General features: G+C 41.3%; 1 protein-coding gene across 2 annotated transcripts in view; it reads right to left on the bottom strand.

The window, feature by feature from the left end:
- CFAP54 (cilia and flagella associated protein 54) overlaps positions 1-24,718 on the bottom strand; it is a 341,833-nt gene that overhangs the window by 223,143 nt on the left and 93,972 nt on the right. For both annotated transcript variants that reach the window (XM_083182295.1, XM_083182296.1), the window contains exons 24-29: positions 23,858-23,994; positions 22,181-22,328; positions 19,060-19,215; positions 17,314-17,436; positions 15,383-15,550; positions 12,644-12,749 (exon numbers count right to left, since the gene is read on the bottom strand). In XM_083182295.1, the coding sequence (XP_083038421.1) occupies positions 12,644-12,749; positions 15,383-15,550; positions 17,314-17,436; positions 19,060-19,215; positions 22,181-22,328; positions 23,858-23,994 (838 nt within the window). The remainder of the gene's footprint in view (positions 1-12,643; positions 12,750-15,382; positions 15,551-17,313; positions 17,437-19,059; positions 19,216-22,180; positions 22,329-23,857; positions 23,995-24,718) is intronic.

The raw sequence follows: 24,718 nt of genomic DNA, 5'->3' as shown, positions 1-24,718 counted from the left end.
GGTATAAGAGAATAGTTTATCATCTATTTTTTTACACAAAATCAGCTCGATGCCCACAGCCCAGGAGCATCGAGGACAGCCCCGGGCTTCAGCATGGGCAGGTAAGTTCTGGAGGGGGGGACCCCCTTTTTAGGGGGGACCCCACTCCCCCAGGACCCCTGCCCATGCTGACCGGTCAGGGGGGTGAATGATTTGGCCGGGGGGAACTTGTATAAAAAGTCTCCCTCCAACTGTGGCATTACCCTGCTGGCTGGTTGGGCCCGGTGCTGGTTGTTGAAATACGGGGAACCCCTAGTCATTTTGTCCACCGTATTTTAGGAACCAGGACCGGCCCTTGAGCCTGGTGCTGGTTTTATAAGATCCAGGGGACCCCTATTTGTTTTGCCCCGTGATTTTATGAAACCAGGACCAGCTCTTTGAGCCCGGGGCTGGTTATGTTAAGGAGGGGGGACCCCACGCAGTTTTTTTTTTTTCAAATTTTTTCTTTAACTCTATTTTTACACCAGAAATATGCACAGATCACAATGATCTGTGCATGTCTCTGACCAATTCTCACATCAAAACCTGGTCTGAAAAAAGTGCGATTTATAGACACCTCAAAAGTGCGATTTCCGTTTGTGCATGCCATTAAATATGCGTTTTGTATACTTTTCTGTGTGAAAACATCTGGATGCGATAAAAATGCGAATTTTTCCCGCACATTGACGAAGTGCGAGAAAAAATGAAAAATGGGACTCTGCGCACCCTATTAAATGGACGATTTGAGGAAAAAATGCGATAATGCCATTTTGATGACTAATTATCGCAAAAAAAGCTAAATCGCAGTCTATTAAATGTCACCCAATGTATAAAATGAATATATAGACAAGTTGAATGCTGATAGGGTCAATATGTTGACATTGAAAATGTAGACAGTCAAAATACTGGTATTTAAAATATAGACAAATCATACAGTTGACACCGTCAACAGTCTTAATAAAATAACATGGCAGCTGATAAAGCTGACCGGCAACTCAGGCACTACTAAAAACCATAACTACCAGTTTAGACACTGCTAGGAGCAATAAATTACATTTAGGTAAGGTATAACCAGCACAGATACTCTTGTTCTGATCTAATATTGAAAAATTGCAAAGGAAGGGGGGGGGGTTGTGATGTATCTCTATTTTGGAGTAAGGGGTAACATAAGAACGCTATATAGCGCATATTTTATAAGCTACAAGCAGTGAGGGATGCTCCTCAGTGTCGGTCTTCCCATTCAATCACCACTGACAGCAGCAGCATTTCCCCTTTCATGCACCATCTGAGACCTCCTTGAAGCCAGTGTACCGCTCCAGTGAGTGAGAGACAACTATGAGCAGCAGCAGGCAATGGCCTGTGTTGTGTGATGGTCACTGCCTCCATGCAAATTAGTGACACCTAGGTACCTATACTATTAGTAATCCCATGTGGGTAATGACTTGCTATCCAAATAACTGTAATGACAGTGCTATCCTGTGCCATTAACCCTCTTCTTACCCTAGGTGCTACCCCAGCTGCTACCTACCCTTACTCCCTCCCTACCTTCAACAATACCTGCCCCTAACCCCTTCTTAGCCCGAATACTGCCCCAGCTGCTATCTATCCTTACCCACTCCCTAGCACTGCATGCCCTTCCTCCCATCTGTACCCAGCTCTGATGCTTGCCACAAACTACCTCTATCCTAGCTGCCATCAGCTCAGCCAAAGCTGCCACCTGAACCCAACACTATCCCAATTGCTATGTTATATAGAAATATATTGTTCTATTTCTGATGTGCTAGTTTAATTACAAATGCACAGAATTACATATTGGGAGAGACTCAGTTAAGTGCACTTTGATAGTCCCGAAAAAGAGAATAGTGTTTAAAATAGGACTTAACTCTCCCAAAATCAACGTCTATGCTACTTCAGAATTCTGACAGTTTTTTTGTTAATCTGGCGTAAAATGTTTAACCTCATTAACAATAAATAAGAGAAGAAATCTAACTAAACATATGTGTACTTTTTTTTCTACCCTGTTGATGTGGCACCTACTGTATTATTTGTTGAAAAATTATGTGGCACCTCCAGGTATAACAAGGAGTGACCCTTGCTTTATCATCAGCTGGTGCAATTTTGGAATATTTCTTTCAATTATTTAGTATTTATTTCATTTCCATGTACTATTTTGGAGAAATGTTACAACATGTTAATTGTGACAAGCTCCAAAATCCAAAATGGTTTACCTCTGCTGCAGTTAAGGTCCATACACACTGGGCGACTATGCCCAGCCTGTATGGACAGCGATGATAGAGTTCATCGCTGCGGGGAAAACTGCTCAGTGCATACACAGAGTGGCTTTCCCCCCGACCGGCGCCGACAGAGCATTATGCAATAACCAGCAGATGAACGGTTTTCCCGGCGATGTTGCGGGAGCAGGCAGCAGCGCTCACCGCCGGGCTGCACACAATGGGTGGCTTTGAGCTAAAAGCCCCTCACCTGCTGTTTTGAGCGACTTTCAGCTCAAAGTCGCCCAGTGTATATGGACCTTTAGCTACACATCTCACAAGTGTTCATCAATAATCAGTTACTGTGTTAGCAGAAACAATCAGGCAATTAAAACTGGTCATAATTACTACAGAGATAAACTATCTCTACAGTGGTAAGTTTTGCAACTACAGAAAACCACGCTGAAAGGAAATATTATATTTTGAGCTTGTATTTATCAGGTAATATATTTTTCATAACAATCTGTTTTATCCACATGGTTTACTTGCATTATACTTTACTACACTTCCAAAACACCTGGGGGGCTCCTGTTTTTTCAAGTAGTCCTCTAGATCCCCAAAAGAGTGGGTGGATCACCAGCATCCCACCAACTTCACAATGAATTATACACGATGGGAAGTGTAATGAGAGGAATTATAGATCGGTGGGCAGGAGCCAATTCAACAGGATTCAATTATACGCAGAGTTTTGACTTCAACCTCTCTTCTTAGAACGGTGATCTGAGGGATTGTGCACAATATTGTTTGGGGGAAAAAAACTGCTTTTCTTCTTGGTACCAGTCATTTACTCTTGTTACATATTATCATTATTGTAAATTCATGAACACTTATTAGACACTGCAAAAGGGAGATGCTTTTAGATACATAGCTATTATTTTTGGTTCTTTATTACCTACAAAGGTGTGGATCGTTAGGTCTACAACAAGAAGGTCTATAAGCATTAGGTCGACAGCACTAGGTCGACAGGCAGCAAGGTCGACATAAGTCAAGGTTGACATGGGTCTAGGTCGACAGGACATTAGGTCGTCAAAAGCATTAGGTCGACATGGGCAAGGTCGATAGTCAAAAGTACGACATTGGGTTTTTCATTGGGTCGATCCATGTCGACCTTGACATGGGTCAAGGTTGACATGTGTCTAGGTCAACATGGGTCTAGGTCGACAGGACATTAGGTCGACACAAGCATTAGGTCGACATAGGCAAGGTCAAGAGCCAAAAGTACGACATTGGGTTTTTCACTGTTTTTTTTAGCCGAATGTCAACACAGTCGACATGGACACAGTTTCAAGTGCACCGTATCCCCTTGCATCGTTCGCTTTGCTCGTGATGCTTCGGGCACGATATTTTATTTGCCCACCACGCTCTAGTGGATGTTCGGGCATGAAAAACCGCCTGTCAGCACAAAACTGTGAAAAACCCATGTATATTTTTTGACTGTCGACCTTGCCCATGTTGACCTAATGCTTGTGTCGACCTTATGACCTGTCAACCTAGACCCATGTCGACCTAGACACATGGCGACCTTGACCCATGTCGACCTAAACCCATGTCGACATTACTGCCTGTCGACCTAGTGGTGTCGACCCAATGCTTGTCGACCTAGTTGCTGTAGACCAAATGACCGTATCCCACCTACAACTGCATTTTATGTTTTGTAGACCATGAATCATTTTATTGTATGACCACTTGTAAATTTGATACCACCTTTTCATTTTTAAATTGCTGGCAAGGGAGAGTGTCCAAAACCGCAGATAGGTTATAGCCCTTCTATTTGTCAGATTTAAGGCCATTTTTGCTAACTGCTCTAGTGTAGTACCCTATTGCTCCTTAGTATGGCTCAGAGCCCCCTTAGTCCCTATATATGTCTTAGAACCCACTAAAGTTCGTACATGCCAGCCCAGTGCCCTCTCATGCCCCTTTTTATACCGCAAGGCCCCATGCATCTTTTCCGTTCCAGTCCACTTGCACCTCACTGGCTCCAGCATTCCTGTATCTCTCCAGATTTTTCTCATCATGCCTTTCTCCACTTCATGTGCATCATACTGACTGTAGCCCATCTGCATCTCTCTAGCTTCAGTCAACCCGTGCCTCACCAGCCAGTTTGCATCTCTCCACCTTTAGACCCTCTGCATCCCACTGGCTCCATTCAGCCTGCATTCTCTCCTTACCTATTTATGTGACCACATCCTGTCCCATCCTGGTCATATCCAGACAAATCCACAATGTCAATACAATACCATCCAAAATTCCACACGATTTCTGCACTTGGGCCGTTAAATAGCGTGAAATCAGACCAAAATCGCATGTGTTTGACATTTGATCCGATTCGATGCGCGTTCCATGCGCATCGGACCGGATCAGGAGGTCGGACGTGCAGCATGTATGATCACGTCCGACCTCCTGCAGCGGGGGGTACCCGTGAGGAAGCAGTGCGGCCGCGGTGGCGATCATCAGCGTGCTGTCACTGTGTGCAGCGGGCGGGCAGCAGCGGCAATTACATCTTTAAAATAATGTGTCAAATGACTGCCCGGCTAATGATTGGCTGAGATAGAGCACTCTCAGCCAATCAACGCCCTCCCTCCGCGGCCGCTGATTGGCTGAGAGTGCTCTATCTCAGCCAATCAAAAGCCGGAGAGTCATTTGCCACATTATTTCAAAGTTGTAATAGCCGCCACTGCCCGCCCGCTGCGGTGCTGGACACTGATCACCGCTGCTCACCCCACTGTTTTACCAGATTACCACCACGCCCACACTGCTTCCTCACCAGCACCCCCCGCACCGCCCATTCATTTGAGAAAAGCCACCGCCCACAACCACTGCTCCGCACTGCCCTGCAGCTCCCTGTTTTTTTTTTTTACATGTGACAAATCGCATGCAATTTATCACATGTAAAAAATGGCACATCAAGTCCTAAATTGTATGTGAGCCTCCCAGGGAGCTGCTGGGCGGCTCGAAGGAGAATTGGGTCCGACTTGTCCTTAGGACAAGTTGGCCTAATGTATGGGGGCCTTTACAGAGTTGGCTAGAATCTGGTGAATTTCTGGACAATCTGGAGTAATCCCAGCTGGCTGGTAAAGCTAACTAGGAGGCTAACTCTGATTGGGAAGCAAGCCAAAAAAAAAACAATTACAATAAGTATGCAAATCATATTGCACTGCAGGTGGAAATATTTAAAATGAACAGTGGGATTTAGATTTCATAGAGTGGTTCAGGAGAGCAAATGCCTTAAGAAATGGTTAAGTAGTTACTTCATACCTCAGGAAAAAAAGATACTTATAATGGAATAAGAAAATAAAGTGTTTTCTCCCACAACACACCAATAATGGCAATTCATGCATAGCATAAGCATAAGGAGTTGGCTGATCCTAGCTATACGGGGAAATGCAGGTTGGGCAATGCACTCCTGGGACCGGAGATGCTGCTGAAGAGGATCCTGAAGGACGCTGGGGTAGACCATGGACATCAGGGGTCCATCAGGGCACCACCAGGGGACCAGGTTAGTATAGAAAAAAAAAACATTTAAAAAAAAACAAAAAAATTCCTTATCCAAACTTTTCCTAGTCGCGAGCATTTTCAATAAGGGATACTCAACCTTGTGCGAGTGCAATGCACCCCTGGGACCGGAGATGCAGCTGAAGAGGATCCCAGAGGCCGCCATGGACATCGGGGGATGAGCTAGGGTGTGGGGGGGGGGGGGGCAAACAAAAAACAAAAACCTAAATATTCTGAAAAACCACGGTTTTCAGAATATTTTGTTTTATGGAATACCCGCCTGTACTTCTGTTTGTGCTGCGGCCATCTGCGCGTTTCCCAGATTGCTCCTGCTTTCGCAATAAAATATATCTCCGAATATGTTCAGTAAGTCTAAATTTCAAAAATATACACCTATGGTAAAATTGTCTATTTTTTGTCCTTTTGTTACATCAAGTGCTTAATGTTGTGTGACTTTACTACTTTATACAAGTGGGAATATTGCTTGAGGTGTTAGCATGAAAAGTATTGACCGGATACAAATTATTTTACTGGAATGGAACTGTATGGGCTATTTCATACACTCCAGCTCCTGCCGGGCGGCGAAAACCAGTACGGCCAAAAGCCGTGCCTCACACAGTAGTTGTTAATGGACACTATTGCGTCCATTCACACGGGAGGCCCATGGCCCGGCCGTCCGGTTGCAGCCAGATAGGGACGGCTGCTGGGCGGTGGCCATCCCCTCCATTCTAAACTGCTGTGTGCTGCACGGCTTCCTGGCCGTACGGGTTTTCGCCGCCTGGCAGGTGCCGGAGTGTGTGAAATTGCCCTATGGAATTGAGGTATTCCTTAATAAATAAGGGTCACTTATAGAAATGTACATCCAAATGCAAACATATTTTGTACTGCAGAACAAATATTTACATGCGTTTCAAGGCGCATAGATTGTGCATTTATGAAGCAATAGAATTTCACATAGGAATTATTAGCTAAAATCCAAAATAATGTAAATACCATATATACTGGCTTGGATTACGTATATCTTACTGCAATAATAAAATAAGTTTTCTAATAATGGTCTTGTCGCTTATGCAAAACAGATACCGACTCTAAGAATATCTGTGAAAGATATTTAACCTGTAGATGGGAAAATGCAGACTTGTCTGATTTCCAAAGATAATAGATTGTTGGTGCATGTCTACCTGGGGCATCTTTTGACAAAAACTGTGACTCATCCGAAAGAAAGTTGTCCAACATTATGACAGCATGTATAAAGTATGGGAAGAATTATGATTGAAAAACTAAGATACCTGAAAAAAGACTGTCACTAAAATGATTGTGCAAAGAAAATGAAAGTACTGCATGTCAGATAGCTGCAGTTCTCAAAATTCCTCCAGAAGACATTGTTTAAAGAACTTCAAAAAGTCTAAATCTACGGTAGAGTTTCTATTGCCAACCAACTCATCACAGACCATAATGCTTAGAAGCCATAACTGTAGGTGTAACGACCACAGGTACGTACTATTCAATGACTAGAAACATGATATAAGGTCAGATGACTCTTTCCACTTTTATCAATACTGGGTTTTAGATTTTAATAATGCCTAAGGAAATTATAATACAAAGTGCCTAGCCTTAAAACTGGGCAGCCAATATATATTATTCCAACTTGGATTGGAACGATATATATCAGTGTGGTTCCCACACTTTTTATATATTTATACTGAGAGCCTCCTGCATCCTAACACTCAAGGTGAGCAACCTGAGCTTTTACATCTGGCCACCAGGTTGTGTTGGTTAATTATAACATTTGGCACCAGTATTGTTTTAGCGATTGTATTTGATGATGATGATGACTAAATGCTATTTTTTGGATTTTAAACATCGTGTTTGAAGAACTTCTTTTTAAGATACATTGATGAGATTATCACATTTTACTTACATGTAAGCATACAAATAGATTGTGGCCGATGCTCAATTAGTTTAGTAATACCATTCTGGTGCATGGAAGGGAGGGGTAATACTGAGTAAAGTAACAATCCATGGTTTCTCCCAGCTCACTGAATGGTATTAGTAACCAGTCTAGAACACTACACTACATGATAATAGAATTCAGAGATATTGGTTACATATATTTGCGCAAATGATGTGTATGCCCCCAAGCCATCGTCAAGGCTTCTCTGTATATTGGGGGTCCCTAGCGCTATATCTCGGTGCAGGGTGCGGCACCCCAAAAAAACAGCATAAGCTAGAAAGCTCAGAGTAGCACACCAGTGAAAATACAATAGTGTTAATAGAGATTAGTGAGAGGAAGCCAAAGCTATATATAGAAAGTGAGAGAGATAATAAAAAAATAAAAAAAATTCATAAAATAAATAATGAAATGTAATTAAAATATTAAATAGTGTTAGCGAAGAAAAAAAATGTGCTAACTGTTAATAGAATGTAAAGGTGTGCCACACTAGAGCCACCCAGCCCAACCAGTCCAGGGGCACCGCACCCCACACCACCGTTACCCTCAATTTTGTCTATGATTAGCCAGCAAGGAGCCACATGATAATGGTACCTTTGCAATCTATTTTTATTCCATATCTTCAATTAAATAATGAATAAAATAGTTTTATAATATAAACACCTCATTAGGCAACCATAAAGCTAAACTCTAAAATGCCCGATTTTGGTTTTAAAATACAAAAGTCTTGGCTTATGGTCGCAGCACAAGATTTATATCCATTTTATTAAAATAAAAATATTGAGGTTATTTTCAGTCTCATGTCATTAAAATCTAAATCTATCCTAATTTTTTTTTTTATAATTGAATGACTAGACTGTAAACTGACTAATTAATTTATCATATGCTTCAGCAACCAACTTGCATAATTAGCTGATTAAGATGCATATCTCATTGATTTAGTTATACACTTGTTAAATTAATTGCCACAAGTTTGGCTAATTACATTTAGAAGAGCCCCTATAGCTTGATGTTGTCTTTTGTTAAAGATATATAGAATATTAAGGGAAATATAGTAAAGGTATTGCTTGATAGGATATATAAAAGAAGTGTTTATAATAAATGTGTTTTTATTACAACAGTTATTTAGTTCAGAATGTAGTTTACTCAACAAATCATACAAGGCGATCATTAAATCCGGTGACATTTCCATTTAGTTTTGTATTAATGTAAGTGCAATACAACATAATATGTCAACACTTCCCAAAATAGAAAAGGCCATTATTAGTTACATACTGTATATTAACACATGCGAATATTTATTAAAAATTTCAGAGGTGTGTGTGTGTGTGTGTCTATAATACTGTATGCATAAATGATGATTATAAAATGTTACAATACATCTTTCCTTATTTTCTGTATATACCAATGATCAATATCTGCATTACATTGCCAATAATAAATTCAAACTAGTACGCTTTTAATTTTTTTAAATATGTGCAGTATACAGCAGCATACATTATTGCAGCCTCTGCCTTTTATACAGATGGGATTGGTACTAAATCCCAGCGTTCAAAATCCGTACACCGGAATCCCGACCGCCAAAATCCCGACAAGGGGGGACGTGGATCGCCCCCCTTTGTGGGCTCGCTATGCTCGCCACGCAGCAGGCACACTAATTCATTCTACCTCTATGGGTGTCGTGGACACCCATAGAGGAAGAAAGTGTCGGGATTTCGGTGGTCGAGATTTCGGCGGTCGGGATTCCTGCATCGGGATTTTGAACGCCGGGATTCCGACTGCCGGGATTGTAACTGCTCCCATACAGATATATAATTACACCTTCTTTATTACAAATATACCATATATACTCGATTATAAGTCATCCTGAATATAAGCCGAGGCACCTAAATTTACAAAAAAAAACTGGGAAAACATATAGACTCGAGTATAAGCCTAGGGTGGGAAATGCAGCAGCTACTGGTAAATTTCCCTGTATAATAATAATAATAATAATAATAATAATAACAATAATAACAACAGGACACCACAGGCTGCTCCCCCTGCATAGGACACCACAGGCTTCCCCCCCTGCATAGGAAATCACAGGCTGCTCCCCCTGCACAGGACACCACAGGCTGCTCCCCCTGCACAGGACACCACAGGCTGCTCCCCCTGCACAGGACACCACAGGCTGCTCCCCCTGCACAGGACACCACAGGCTGCTCCCTCTGCATAGGACACCACAGGCTGATCCCCTTGCACAGGACACCACAGGCTGCTCCCCCTGATCCACTGGGGGAGTTGCGTGTGGCTGGCACTGAACTGGGGGTAGGGGAGCGCCGCCCCTGACCTGTTCCTGCCAGGAAATCTGCATTGGTAGATGAAAGACCTGACCTTGGCACACCTTAAAAATATTGGCAACACACAACCATTTTCAAGAATACAGGCTGGTAGCACCCACTCTGTGTCCCCAAAAATGAAAACAGCCTGTTAATCAGGAAGCAATTGTCAGGCACTGTACAGAACTGGTCCTGCATATGAACATCAGATTATTGCATACATTATTGAGTTTATGTACTAATTTGAATCAGGCCCAAAGTACGTGATGTATGTGACATTGACTAGACGGTACTTTATCTATCTCCAAAGTTTAATTCATCTACCCCTCAGTATTTTATCTTAATGAAATGCATGGATTAGTCTCTAGTCCAACAGAAATCACAGTGTTAAATTGAACACACTGTAAGATTATCTTTCCAATTTTACTGGTTGGAATGAAAATCTGGTCATTTCTGGTAGCAAATGACAATTAACCATTTGTTCCAAACATGGTAAACAGCCACAAATGATAAGTCAGAAAAAATTGGTTAAACCCTTTGATTTACCTAATTTATGCAAATTTCTGTTTTTGTCCCTATTCCAGTTTTTGGGTACAAATGGTTGATTGTAATTTGTTGCCAGGTATTAAAAGATTTTCATTTCAACCAGCCAGATTGGAAAGATAATCTTATAGTGTGTGTGTCCACCTTAAATTCTTCAATAAATAGAATGAAGCATTGAATCACATAATTGTTGGTCTTTTTAGAAGAAAATCAACTGCAGTTGTATTTTCTTTCTTTCTGTCTTTCTTTCTTTCTTTTTAGTACTTAGGGGGGTATTCAATGTCAGGGTCACGGTGGTCGAGCTTGCTCGACCGCCGTAACCCAGTCCCGTTCTCGGTCAGCTCGACCGAGAACACGCAGGCGGGATTCAATGTCCCGCCTGCCGGGGAGCGAAAAGGGGGCGTGGCCGCGAGTTGCGGCCGGGAAGAGGCGAGCTGCAGCCGGCAGCTCGTCACTTCCCGGCTGTTCTCGGCAGAACGAGCCCGACAGCTAGTGATGTCGGGCTCGTTCTGCCGAGATACCCTGCTCAATGCTGTCGGGGAAGACAGCATTGAATAGGGCCCGGCAGGCATCTCCCCGATGGGAGGTGCTCGCCGGAGATTGAATATCCCCCTTAAGCTTCAGTGAAGAAGACTGGGTGAGATTTAATAGGATGATAGATTCAGAAAGTAAGAGAAAGAAATCTACAGTTTTTTTAAAGCGGCAATCTTTTACACTGCAAAATAAAACTGGTTTTGCAGTGTAAATGATTGCAGCTTTTAAAAAAAACTGGAGATTTCTTACCAAATCTCTCACTTTCTGATTCTCACATCCTATTAAATTTCACCCATAACGTAATGTTCGATGCAAAATGCATTATAACTGTAGCAGGGTCTTCAACAACCTGTGATTTGGCAAAAGCCAAAGGCTAATTTTTGGTAGGGTCTTTAGTGCTCAGTTTATGATTTGCTATAGGGATGCCAATCCCGGGGCATTTTTTCAATCCCGGGATTCGGGATTGAAAAATGCTCAATCCCGGGATTCCCGGGATCCCGGGATTGGCTTCCCTAATAATAAAAAACACCCTGGCCGCCCGAGCGCTGGGTGGGTGGCAGGGACCGCTGGGTGGGAGGGCGGGTGGGTGGCAGGGACCGCTGGGTGGGAGGGCGGGTGGGTGGCAGGGACCGCTGGGTGGCAGGGACCGCTGGGTGGGAGGGCGGGTGGATGGCAGGGACCGCTGGGTGGGAGGGCGGGTGGATGGCAGGGACCGCTGGGTGGGAGGGCGGTGTGTGGCAGGGACCGCTAGGTGGGCGGGTGGGTGGCAGGGACAGGGACCGCTGCCGCTGGGTCCCCGTGAGCGCTGAGTGGGTGAGCGGGCGGGTGTCCGGCCGTGAGTGCTGCCGGCCGTCAGCGCTGGGTGGGTGGGCGGGCAGGTGGCCGGGAGCGCTGGGCGGGCGGGCAGCCGTGGACGTGCGGCTGTGCCCTGCGCAGCGAGACCTCGCAGCGTGACCTCGTCACGCTGCGCACTGCGGGGTATGGGAGAAGCCGGGCAGCGTCTGAGTGCTCAGACGCTGCCCGGCATTAAACTGCGCATGCGCAGTTTAATCCCGAAATCCCGGGATTGGAAATTCCAATCCCGGGATTGAAATCCCGGCGTTTTGGGGGCCAAATCCCGGGATCCCGCCGATCCCGATCCCGGGATTGGCCACCCTAATTGGCTATGAGTAAAACCAGCAACTAGCATTAAACACAAGTATAATATAGAATCAACTTAAAGATTTCCAATGGCAAAAACAAATGAGCACCCTAAAAACAAAACACTTGAGTTCTCTTTGTTTTGCATATGTTAATGCATCTAAGACCAATTACTACACTTTGCATGATTACAAAAATTACAATAATTAGAGAACTATTCATTAGCCCTTTCATTCAAATGTAAATGTTGATTTAATCTACAATAATCTTATTAAAATCATGAAATTGAAAACAAAGCTCAATTCCAGTTACAAGCTTTATATTTCATATTTGGTTCTACAGCTCAATAATAAAAAAATAAAAAAGGTACTTACATGGTTTAGTCAATTTTAGTAGATTGTATTCCAGAACTGAAAGATGTTCACTAACTTTTTCATCACTGAATGTTTTCTTTTTTTGATACTTTTTGGAAACAAACCCCTTTTAAAAAAAAAATATTCAAATAAAGAATTTGAGGAATGTAGTAAGAATAAAGTGCATGTTGTAGAGATACAGGGGGAATTTTACTAAGATGGGAATAAGACTTCACATGTGATGTTGCTATGGGCAACCAATCAGAAGCTACTTCTTATTTATTTAGCACCCTCTAGAACAGGGCTGGGCAACACCGGCCCTCCAGATGTTGATGAACTACACATCCCAGCATGCCTTGCATCAGTTTCAGCATGGTGTTGCCCAGCCCTGCTCTAGAAGATAGTAGACAGGATCTGATTGGTTGCCCATAGCAACATCACATGTGAAGTCTTATTCCCATTTTAGAAAATTTCCCCCACAGTATGTTAATGCTACTGTCAATATTACAGCTAAATAGTAACAAAATGTGCAAATATAAAGACAAGTCAAGACATTAATCTCTAGCACTGAGGTTCTTGCGAATCAACCAGAATAAGGTCCAATACGTAAAATAGAAATCAATAAATCTTACAATAAATCTTTACAGATCAAGATGTATCAAGCTTTGGAGAGATATAAAGTGGAAAGATATTTTACCAAACAATCAGCTTCTAACAATTTACAGACATTGTTTGAAAAATGAAAGTTGGAAGTTGATTGGTACTTTATACCTCTCTACTTTATCTAACACAAAACTTTGATGCATCTTGCGTCAATCATTTTAGCTTTAAAACAACATATACCTTTACGCTTATCTGTTATGTTTGGATTCTATTAACAAAATCAAAATCACTCAATTGGTGGCTCTCTATATTTACCAAACATTATTTTATTTTTAAGAAATCTAATGGGCCATACTGTACACATGGGGCAGTTACAGCCCCATTTCTAAGCGATCTGTCTAGATTGTTAAGAAATTAATCATGGATCGCTCTGTGTGTATGGCCCCCAGCCATGCACGGTCCTGCGTGTCATTATCGCCTGACTAGATTTATACTGCATGCAGTATAAATCTAGTCTTCAATTGAGAACGCTGGCCGTCAAGGATCGCTCAGCACACGGTGCTAGTGCATCGCTGTGTGCTGAGCGATCTGTGCTTAACTAGATCGCTCAGCACATTACTACCTTCACCCTGTGTGTACGTGGCATAACACACTGCATCACAATGCTTACACAAAATGCTTCAAGGTCAAACCAGTATTTCAGTTAGAAAATCAGTATAATTAGCCTACATGGAAGCACCCAGTTGCTGCCCAGTTACATCCATTCAGCTGTATTTGGACTTGTGGATGAGATGTGTATAATTTTGAATTGTCCATAGTTGCTCAAAGTTGCATTATGGAGCATGCACAGTGCAAAAAACTGTAAGATCTGTCTGCAAAATGGACTTCTATATAATGCTGAATTAAGTCACAATGTATTCAAAGCTGCAATGCTTCATTTACAACCCTTATAAATTTGAGAGAAATTGAAATGGCATAATATTGAATGAAAATATTTGGTACTTGTGTATTATTTCGGCGCCCATAAAGTAATTAACGTAGTCCTATTCAGCATAGTGAGATCCCATTGCATGCAATTTGTGTGCAATGCAATGCAATGGTACTTGTTTAGTTTCACGCCACCCCTGCCTGCGGATCGCATTGCATGCGATTGCATGAAAATTACATGCACGTTGTGAATCGCATGCGGTCGTATGTGATTTTATCACGTGCGATGTGATGCAATGCGATTTAGCACACCCCCACTATCCACGTCACCCTGAAGCGTGGCGACCGTACGCGGTATGCGCCCTCCCAACCTGTTCATACCCCCACTATCCACGTCAGCATGGAGTTGATTTTATAAAGTGTGGCGAGCGAAGCAAGCCACCATGCCCGAAGTGTGGCGCAAGCAGCGAGCCCCGCGAGGTGCCGCGGGAAACAAGCCAGAAGCATGCCATGCGCAGCGAACCCCGCGAGGGGCCGTGGATTACTTGACGTGCATTCTGCGTCATCTCGCTGCGCTCGCCACGCTTCGGGCTCATTTTCCGTGGGCGTTTGCCACGATTCAGGCTTGGTGGCTCGCTGTGCTTGCCACACTTTATTAACTCAACTCCACACCGATGTGGCTAGTGGGGGTATCAACAGGTTGGGAGGACGCGTACCACGTACGCTCGCCACGCTTCGGGGAGACGTGGATAGTGGGGGTGTGCTAAATCGCATTGCATAACATCACACGCGATAAAATTGCATTCAATGCGATTTGCATTCGATGCGATCCCTGCGCCGACGTAAGTAAATGATTTGGGCGCCGCGATAATACACAAGTACCAAATATTTTAATATTTTTTAATAGGTGTTTGTCTGTGCTGATAGTTTGAGGGTCAGCTGTATTTTATGTTTCGGGGCAGTGTCACAATGTAAGGAGGAGAGATCAGCAGGAAGTTACACACACACAGTAATATATCATAAAAGAAGCAGGGTCTCCCAGCAGCACAGGGAAGTTATATATGGGGTTCATGTGAAACTAATGCAGAAAGATTATTAGATGAATCTTTACATTAAATAAACTTCATGCATCAAATGTTTCAGGATAGTATCAGTATATCAGTTAAATAAGGCAAAGTTTTATAAAAGGTTTGATATCATTTTGAACATGCAGAAAAAAAAAAACAATACCCTGTCTTTACTGCTGGCATTGAATGTTTTTACTGTGTCATCATGGAAGGATGATTTTGATTGTAAAGGTGGTACAATGCTTAACGTATTATCTGTCAAATCAAGTAACTTTTTTCCTGTTTCTATTACAGCTATTGCTGCGTCATATTCTTCCCATAAGCGGAGTACCTACAGAAACAAAGTGAAAACAAAAATTCAATAAATAATAAAACCCAATATACACAAACAGTAAGATACAATGTACAAATGAAAAGTGCGCACATAGCTTTTTTTATATACAGTATGTATGTAAGAATTGCATTAAGACATACAAGCAAACAACAGTAGACTTACAGTTAACCATTATATGTTAGATGATAACACTGATCAATATTGCAACTAGGCCGATCACAATGCAGTGCATGTGCAGTGTTTTAGTTTTTCTCCCCAGATTAAGGTGGACAGACCAGTCCCTTCTCGTGCATGTAGCCAGCACCATCGGTTAGTCAGTTGAATTCCTAACTACTGTAATAATTTCTCATAGAAATAATAACATTTTTGTAAAGCATTTCATTTAATGTAACTAAGCATTGAATTATGCATCTCATTATTATGTGTTTATATAATAATCTGTATAACAGTACCAAATGTTTTTTTCCCTAACAATTACACTGTAGATAAATGATTGGCCCTTTAAAATATGTCTGATTCCGGATGTCATCCAGCATGGTCCGCAGACCTCAATACATCTGGCCCATTGTTGGTTGTACTGTATCCTTTATACATTTCTAAATGGATGAAAAATACCACTGCCGCTTAGACCATGTCCTTCAAACTTACTTTATGTATATATATATATATATATATATATCCTAAGCAGCTGCCAATTTTCTTTTTTTAATTGAGTATTTTTAATAACATTTTGTCACTGAGAGCAAAAAAAAACCCAAAAAACAGGCAGTACAATTATTTTGCTTCTTCTCGGTAAATACAATTAACACAATCTGAACATTTGCAACAAAGTAAAACAACAGGACCTAGTTGCATACAGTATAACATACTAAAATGTGCCGCATGTACATAAATGACACAAAAAAACACAATATAACCTTAAAAAACAAACATTAAGAAAAATAAAGATTTTCTTTTTAAAGTCAATATTAAGGGGGGGAATTCAATCCCCGGAGCTATTTCCGACAGGCGTATTAGCGGCGGGCGCCTATTCAATGCTGTCTTGTCCAACAGCATTGAAGAGGCAGATCGACAGAAAGGGCCTGACTTTGAAAGATACAGGGGGCCTATTTTGTTGATTACAGCCGTAAAATTGTCACAATCATGGCCGAATCTAGACAATCTACGGCTGTTTACGCCAACATGCCCCCTTTTTGGCGATATGCTGTCAAGCAAATCGAAAACTGGCCTGGGTCACGGCTGTCGGGTCAGATCCACAGTCGTGACCCGGGATTGAATACCTCCTTAAATGTTTGATAATGCACTAGTCATATCCAGATCAGATTATTCTTCTAATGTTATATAGTAAACATGGAAAAGTGTATAACTCTAAACTTCTAAGATAGAATTGTGACTATTACACACTCTTAGCTAGGCTTAGTAAAATACTATCCCAGCATGCTTTATGTCTGTATATAACATAGATGTTTACTTCTGTAATTACGGCTCCAGAGCTTTTCACAAGCCATGTGACAGCAAAAAAGATTATTCATATCATGAGGCTTGAAAGAGTAGATTACTAAATACACTAATCTGTTAATCATACATAATATTTATACAGTCCCAGCAAAATGTCATGGCTTGAAATGAGTGATATGTTTAATTATCAGAAATACATCAATAACAGGATAAATATTTTGCTTTTAGCGTCATTCTAAAAATATACAATATATACTAAGTATTCTCCTGATTGCCATGTTTGGATGGATGTAAATAAGTACCTTGGCTACATAATAGACCATGCAGGCTGTCATGTGCAGAACGCCCTCTGTTACACCAGCCTGTTTTTTCTGCCAGGTGCTGCTGGGGATTTCTTGTAAAACTGCCAAGCATTTAATTAGGATCTGAAAACATGGGGAAAATGTGGATTACACACAATAACATTAACTACTTCTTTGTCAGAAATGCATGGTTCATTATCATTTTTCAAAATGGGAGCAGTCAGTAAGTAGAAGGTTAAAAGAAAGAATTGTAGCACCGAGAATCATGTCGATTTGTCTGCATTGAATCATGAAATTATAGAAATGGCATCAATATCTTTGTTTATCAATAAAGCCAGAGGTGATGTATTGCAGCCAAGTGGGGTCCCATTCAGAGAATTAGCAGTATCATCAACTGCCCTGTTTCCACATGGATCACAGCCATACTGCACATTCAATAAGAACGGTGTTTAAATGGGGGGCTATGAGGGGTATCAATTAGTGCCATTTCTTTTTGCAAAAATTATTCACCCCCAACTTTTCAATTGCAGCCATCTTCACCATTAATTTATGGCATGTTTCACCCATGCTTTTTCACTTTTTTGGTGGATGAAAAAGCATGGCAAAAAAAATCCCTCAAAAAGTGGCAAAAATGGCTGCACGAAATTGGATCGTCAGCTACTTCATAGATCGAGGTGTTTGTTGCCACTGATGCTTTTTTTGCTTAGGCAATTGTCCCTCTATCTGAATGGGCTAATCCCTATAAAGCCACATCGTAATACAGTAATTTGCCTAGCGCAGAAGGTCTTCTCTTCTCTAACTGTACCTTTGTGGATAATCAGACCACCAGCTAATTTAATAGCTGCAGGCCTCCAACAGTACCTTAAGCATCTCAGTCGCATTCACCCATAGGTGCCAGTAGCTCGCACCCAACTGGATTCCCCCCCCCCCCCCCGCCCCTGTAATTACTCAAAAATGTAGAATGTATGTTAGTACTATGTAAAAATTAAGAAAATTCCTACATATTACATGTGTTATTATGCATTGTACTTGGCGTTAATAGGCACAACATCTTAAACAGAAGCAGGGCACCAGCCTATAATATAATACTGGTTTTAGTCTGAATGTAAAATAACAGGTATACTGTATCTTATAGCCTATTATGCCTAATATAACAATGAATTTTCACACTTTTACCCTATATTTTCACTGGGAAACTGGGCTGCTTTCGGGGATTTGCTTTGCCTGTCTGAGGCAGGTGAAACAATATCCACAATAAGCCAGCTAACCCGGGCTAATTAGATTGACCACGGCAAGCTTATTACCCGTGATCAGCGATCACGGGTAATAGGATATCCCTAAGAATATAAACACTGAAACAAATGCATGTGTGTGTGTGTGTGTGTGTGTGGGAGGAGGGGGGAACTGATTGTTTTATAGCAACATTACATGACAAAAATGTAAGTTGTAAAACAAATGGGCTTTGCAGTATTTGCCAACTTAAATAGAGAAACTGAGAACAGGGTAATTTATTTTCTCTTTACACTTCAATACTGTTTTAGTTGTTCTCAGTGTGACAATAGCTTTCAGTTGGTTTGATGCCCTGATTACATTTATGTACAATGATATTGTGCTCATTCAACTTTGAGTAGGAATATCTAGATCAGGCTACAGCAGGTTGTACAATTACTTTTATTTTAGTGATTTGCTATTTTTAGAAACAGGTATTTATCATGTCAAAAGGTATGTTGGCACAGTTCTGCTTACCTGAACTACTGGAACAGAAGGGATCCGGTGATAGATTACAGGAGCAATCAGACCATAGCATTGAACAACAGCTTGAAGGGCATAGCTGGCATCACCCAGCAAGGCGCTAACATCAAGAGCCACCAACAATCTTTCACATTCAGCTATTCGACAAATCTAAAGTTAACATACAGACATCTTGCTCAGTGGAACAGATATTTCTTTAAAATCTAAACAAAGGTGTTTAGCAATCTAAATAGAAATACAGTTTAATAATCTATTTTTATTTTCTTTATTGCAAATCAATTTGAAATAAATACACATCCCTTTGTGTATTAAATAAGCTTTGATTCTACAAATTGCCTGTTGTGTTTGACTTTTCAAGTGTGTTATTTCAGTAATAACCCTCCTGTGTGTTCATTCAAGAAATTACTACGGTGTGTTCCTTGGTTCCATTCCATTCACTTCTAATTCTGTCGACCTTTTATCGCTTCTCAAAATTCATAATACCCTTAAAATACAGTTGTTAAGAATTTAGCAAGAACTGGCAGCAAAAATTGTATTTTAAAATGGCTAGATTGTAATACTTTACCAGCCTACACAGCCAATGGAGCATTAAAAGACATATGGTCCTGATTTGCTCTCACCCTAGTGTTTTGACAACAAGATTAGGAGTAATTGTGGAATATGATTGTAAGTGGAAAGGGAGGGAAACAGTGGTGTAACTAAAAATGATGCGCCCCCCTTCTGAAATGTCGGCAGCGCCCCCTCCCACAGTTAACACCCCCCCTGTCTTGCCACCTGCTAGGAGCTCACCTGTGGTCGGAGCCCGGGACCCGCAGAGGATTTGTCTGTGGTCCCGGCTCCCCTGTCCGCTCCTGTCCAGCATCTAATGAAAATGGACCATCACAAAATGTCTGCGCCCATACAGCAGACAATTTTCTGCAGTATGGGGGTGGACATTTTGTTATGGACGTTTAGATTAGAAGCAGAAGCCAGGAGGGGACAGGGGAGCCGGGACCGTGCCTCAGACAAATCTTCTGTGGGTCCCGGGGTTCAACCACATGTGAGCTCCCTGCAGCGGCATTACAATAGCGCCGCAGACCCCGGCGCCCACACCTCTACAGCACCTCCCCGCAACCGCGGGGTCTGCAGGGCTATTGTTATGCCACTGGAGGGAAAGTAGAGTAAATATGAAAGTGAAATGATGAGAATACAAAAAAGCAATTACAACACTGTGGCAAAAAAGTCTATTCTTCACAAAAACTGTCCACCATGGACTACAATTTTCCAATCAATTGACCAATGAGCTAGAAAAGTCCAATGTGATAAATTCTATCCACCTCCTCTGTTCTAGATGCATGTTACTATTTAAATTGTTCTAAAAGGTTTAGAAATATTTCTTTTGAATGAGTATGATTATTATTAATTTGTTTTTGTTGTTATTTCTTTTTATGTTCATCTCCCAAAAAATATACAAAATGTAAACTATTGGAGAATGGGGACATAAATGTGAAAATCAACTAGGGCAGCAATCAATTGGGGCAAACTTTAAGGTGGCCAGGTTACACTGTGTTTTTGTTGTTAATTTTTCTGGCCCTCATTTTCCACTACTGTACTGTACCTCAACTTCTTGTTTACCTTTAGCAGGGTAAATAAAACAAATTTAGGGGGTTATTCTGGTTGATTTGCTCGGATGCGAATTTGCACCCTTGGGTGTGTGCACCTGGCAAACAGTCTGCTTGCCGTGGCCGCACGCACCTGGTGACTGCACATGCGTAGAAAGATCAGTCCCCGTGTGAACGAACGCTGGCTGCGAATGGTCCAGAATAAGGTCCTTAAAGTGTCTGCATATATTGTATTCTGTGGTATTATTATAGTTTTAATTTCTGATGGCTTTAAAATAAATTTACTCTGGACCGTAGTTCCAGCTAACAATAACAAATTAATGTTAATAAATTATTTGTTCAGGTGGTGATGCAGTATTTTTTATTTTTTTATTTTGCCATTTAGAATTCTGCTCTTAAATACAAGAAATGAAAATCTGACAATTTCATTGATGCATTTTTATCAAGAACTAGTTTCACTTTGAGCTGTGACAGTTTTTAGCCCACAATCTCTCCACCCCTCCCCTAGGCCCTCTCTGCTCCTACCTCCCATCTGTTTCCACAGCTCCCTCTCTCCATATCCAAGTTTAAAACACATCGGTGCTTTCACATTTGGAAGGAGTAATTTGGTCAGTCAAGTGGCGCTACACCTCATAGAGGTGAGGAGGAGTATTTAGACTTTTATATATAGATACAATGAATTATTTTCTATGGTTTCACAATATTAAGAGTCCCACATCTGTAGTTAAGTTTGGTAGCACCGATAGTGTAATTGTTAGCATTACTGCTTCACAGCATTTTATTGGTTACATTTTGTATATTCTCCCCATGTTTGTGTGGTTTCCTCCAGGTACACTGGTTTCCTACCACACTACAAAAATATACTAGTAGGTTAATTGGCTCGTGTCAATGAAAAAATTAACCGTAGTGGATAAGTTTTTTTAGGGCAGACAAGATGGGCCAAGTGGTTTTTATCTGCCATCAAATTCTGTTTCAATGTTAAGTGTGTTGTTCTTATCTACAGAGAGATCCCAGAGAGAACTTGTCCACAGAGGAAGCAGCAGCATGGTTTGATAAATGTAACTCTTTCCTTGCGGCGTGTGGTCATGATTTGCAGTATTTAGCCACTGAGAGTGCTACAGTAATTACACAATTTGCATCATCACTTCTTAGCCATGCCCCCTCACTGGAACAGCGAGTGTTTTAAGATAGTTGTCTTTCTTTCTAGCATGGGAGAACCCTCCCAAATGTGAGAATCTATTATACTTGTGAGGCAAGTATAGTTTTCATTGATTCAGAGAACGATTCAAAAGTATGCAGCTCCTGTGCGAACATATGCAAATGTCACAGCAGCCTGGATTTGTATCGAGACCCCCACTGGTGGTTTGTAAATCCCAGGGCTGTGTACAAAAGTGCAGAATCCTTCACAGATCAGTCTATTATCTAAATTCAGAATAGACTTATTGTTGCGTTAAAAAAAATATTTAAAAAAATATTTCTCAAATTACTAAACATCAATAACGTTCATTACTTACTTGACCCTTCTGTAGAATCCCTCCATCGCAAACAGAGTCACAATAAAGAGCTTTCTCCTTTATGTTTATATCATTGAGGGTAAAAATACTTCCCAGGAAGAGCTGCAGCAGTATAGGAGAGGAGTTTGAAATAGCATCAGGACACAGACTATGGGGAAAGACAAATATAACATCAGTAGCTGTGCTTACATTCATATAGCAATTTAAGGAAAGAAAGGTTAATTAGGTAGCTGGTTTCTAGAAAAGTTGAGAAATATTTCAAATTCATAATAACAAACCAACTATTACAGATTCACAAGCTGAAAGTAATTATAAAAATGCTTCGAAGAACATAGTAGGCTTATACTGGCCACTGCCATCACCACGGAAACCACAACTTGGTCCCATTTGTTTGAAGTAAGAAAGATAATAGAAATACAATACATTACCTGCTATCAACTGTATTTATATTATATTCTTTCAAACAAATGGGACCAAGCTCTATTTTATATATCATAGAATAACATGTACTGTGGTCTAAATGGGAAATTTAAATGGGGACGTTTTTGGATCATTTTATCTTATTAAATATTTTCATACAGTATAAACATTAAATGTTATACTTTAATTAAAAAATCACATAAGTAAATATTTAAAGATTATAAGACATTGCTTAGTGGTATACACATGCACCTGGGAAGCACTCATTTGAACATTCCCTAGTTTGACAAGTAAATATATTTAAAGATTGTGTTTTTTTATTTACTACTATGACCAAGCTGGGCCTAATTCAGATGTGGTGAAAGCTGCGCCCTGTACCACAAAGTACTGATTATCTGTACTTTGTGCATACACCGGGTCCATTCTGAACATGTGCAAATGAGTACTGTGACACAGAAAGGCAACAGACTGTTAGTGACTGAGGCTGCTGCCGTTTGGTGGGCGATGGCATCTGTTTGTGAAAAAGGAGGCATGTCACATATGTGTAGGGGTAGGGAAGGATTTCCTGGCCTTTGTGATGGGCAACTTGCATGGCACCATAGATGCTATAGGCTGCCTAATGGTAAGTCAGTGTTCTGATGCTATGTCCTAGGATGCAGGTCAGATCAATACTGCAGCAGGAGTCTACACCTCCTGCTATATTTCCAAAGAAAGAGCAGTGCAACTATAACTATCAGAATTGGGCCCACTGTTAGAGGGTCTGAATTGTGCACAGTAATAGCTTTTATATTGCACAATTCAGACCACGTGACTGGCATGTTTGCCTGTCTTCTGATGAAGCATTCAGGTTCCTGTTATATACACTCTACTGTAGTGGAATCTTACCATCATTTTAAGCGATGCAGATAATGTTTTACACTTACACTATGGGGTTGATCCTATTAACCCCGAAGGGTGCGAGTTTCCATTCAGGCACCGGCGGCACCAGATTTAACCCTAACTCCCAACCTTCGCAGGGTCGTATTCACTGAAATTTGCTCGCACCCATATGGAGGTGCGAGCACTTTTCAGCAAATTCGGCCCGCCCTAAAGTGTGCCGGGTGTCGTGATGATTGGCACTCAGCGAATCATCCACATCCTTCGCAGTTAATAGGATCGACCCCTGTGAATCTTTACATTTACTGACAGATCAGTAATGTATAATCCTGCACAATGCACTCACCAAAGAACACAGGCTTTACACAATAGACTATTTACCTCATTTGGCATATACCATCTTTACTCCCTGTTTGGTCAGTGGTATCGGATGCAGGAATTGCTGGCACCACAAAGTAGTTCCACAGAGCAGAGCAGGCTTTCTTAGTCACATTGTAGTTGCCAACAAGATAAGCGCTCTACACAAATGAAAAAAAAAAATGTTTTTGTTTAATACACTTAGGGCCTGATTCTGGTTCACTCGCAAAAGCAAATTATCTCTCTAATGGACAAAACCATGTGCACTGCATTTGGTACAGATGTAACATGTGCAGAGAGAGTTAGATATGGGTGGAGTTTGTACTTTAAACTGATATCTATATTGCAGTGTAAAAATAAAGAAGCCAGTATTTAGCCAGCACAGAATAATTCACCCAAATCTAACTCTCTCTCTGCACATAATACAGCTGTCCCCCCTGAAGTGCACATGTTTGTGTCCATTAGAGAGAGAATTTGCTTTTGCAAGTGAACCAGAATCAGGCCCTTAGTATGCAAGTTAGCATAGAATTCTTAGGTTCTAAACATTACACTCAAAAAAAGTAATTTCCTTTATGTTTATGCACTAGGGCAGGGTTTCCAAACTTTATAGAATCACAGCGCCCTAAAGTATCAGAAAATGTTTCGTGGCACCGCTAGGCCAAAAGTTTCTTATTGAGTAATTTAGATTTTTTTTTTAAATTAAGTAAATTGTGTTTATATGTCATCCGGAAGGTCAGTTATATGTGAGGGACAGGATTTGTTTCTGTTTGTCTACATCAGTGGTTCCCAACCTGGGGTACTAGTACCCCTGGGGGTACTCTGCAGACCAGTTGGGGGTACTTGAAAATAATATTGGTAATGGCGGAAGATGAAAAAAAGTATTTT

Source organism: Crinia signifera, chromosome 4 (genome assembly GCF_055691185.1).
Source record: "Crinia signifera chromosome 4, ASM5569118v1, whole genome shotgun sequence".
NCBI lineage: Eukaryota > Metazoa > Chordata > Amphibia > Anura > Myobatrachidae > Crinia > Crinia signifera.
Note: the sequence above shows the minus strand (reverse complement) of the source record. Positions and strands in the feature narration are given on the sequence as shown.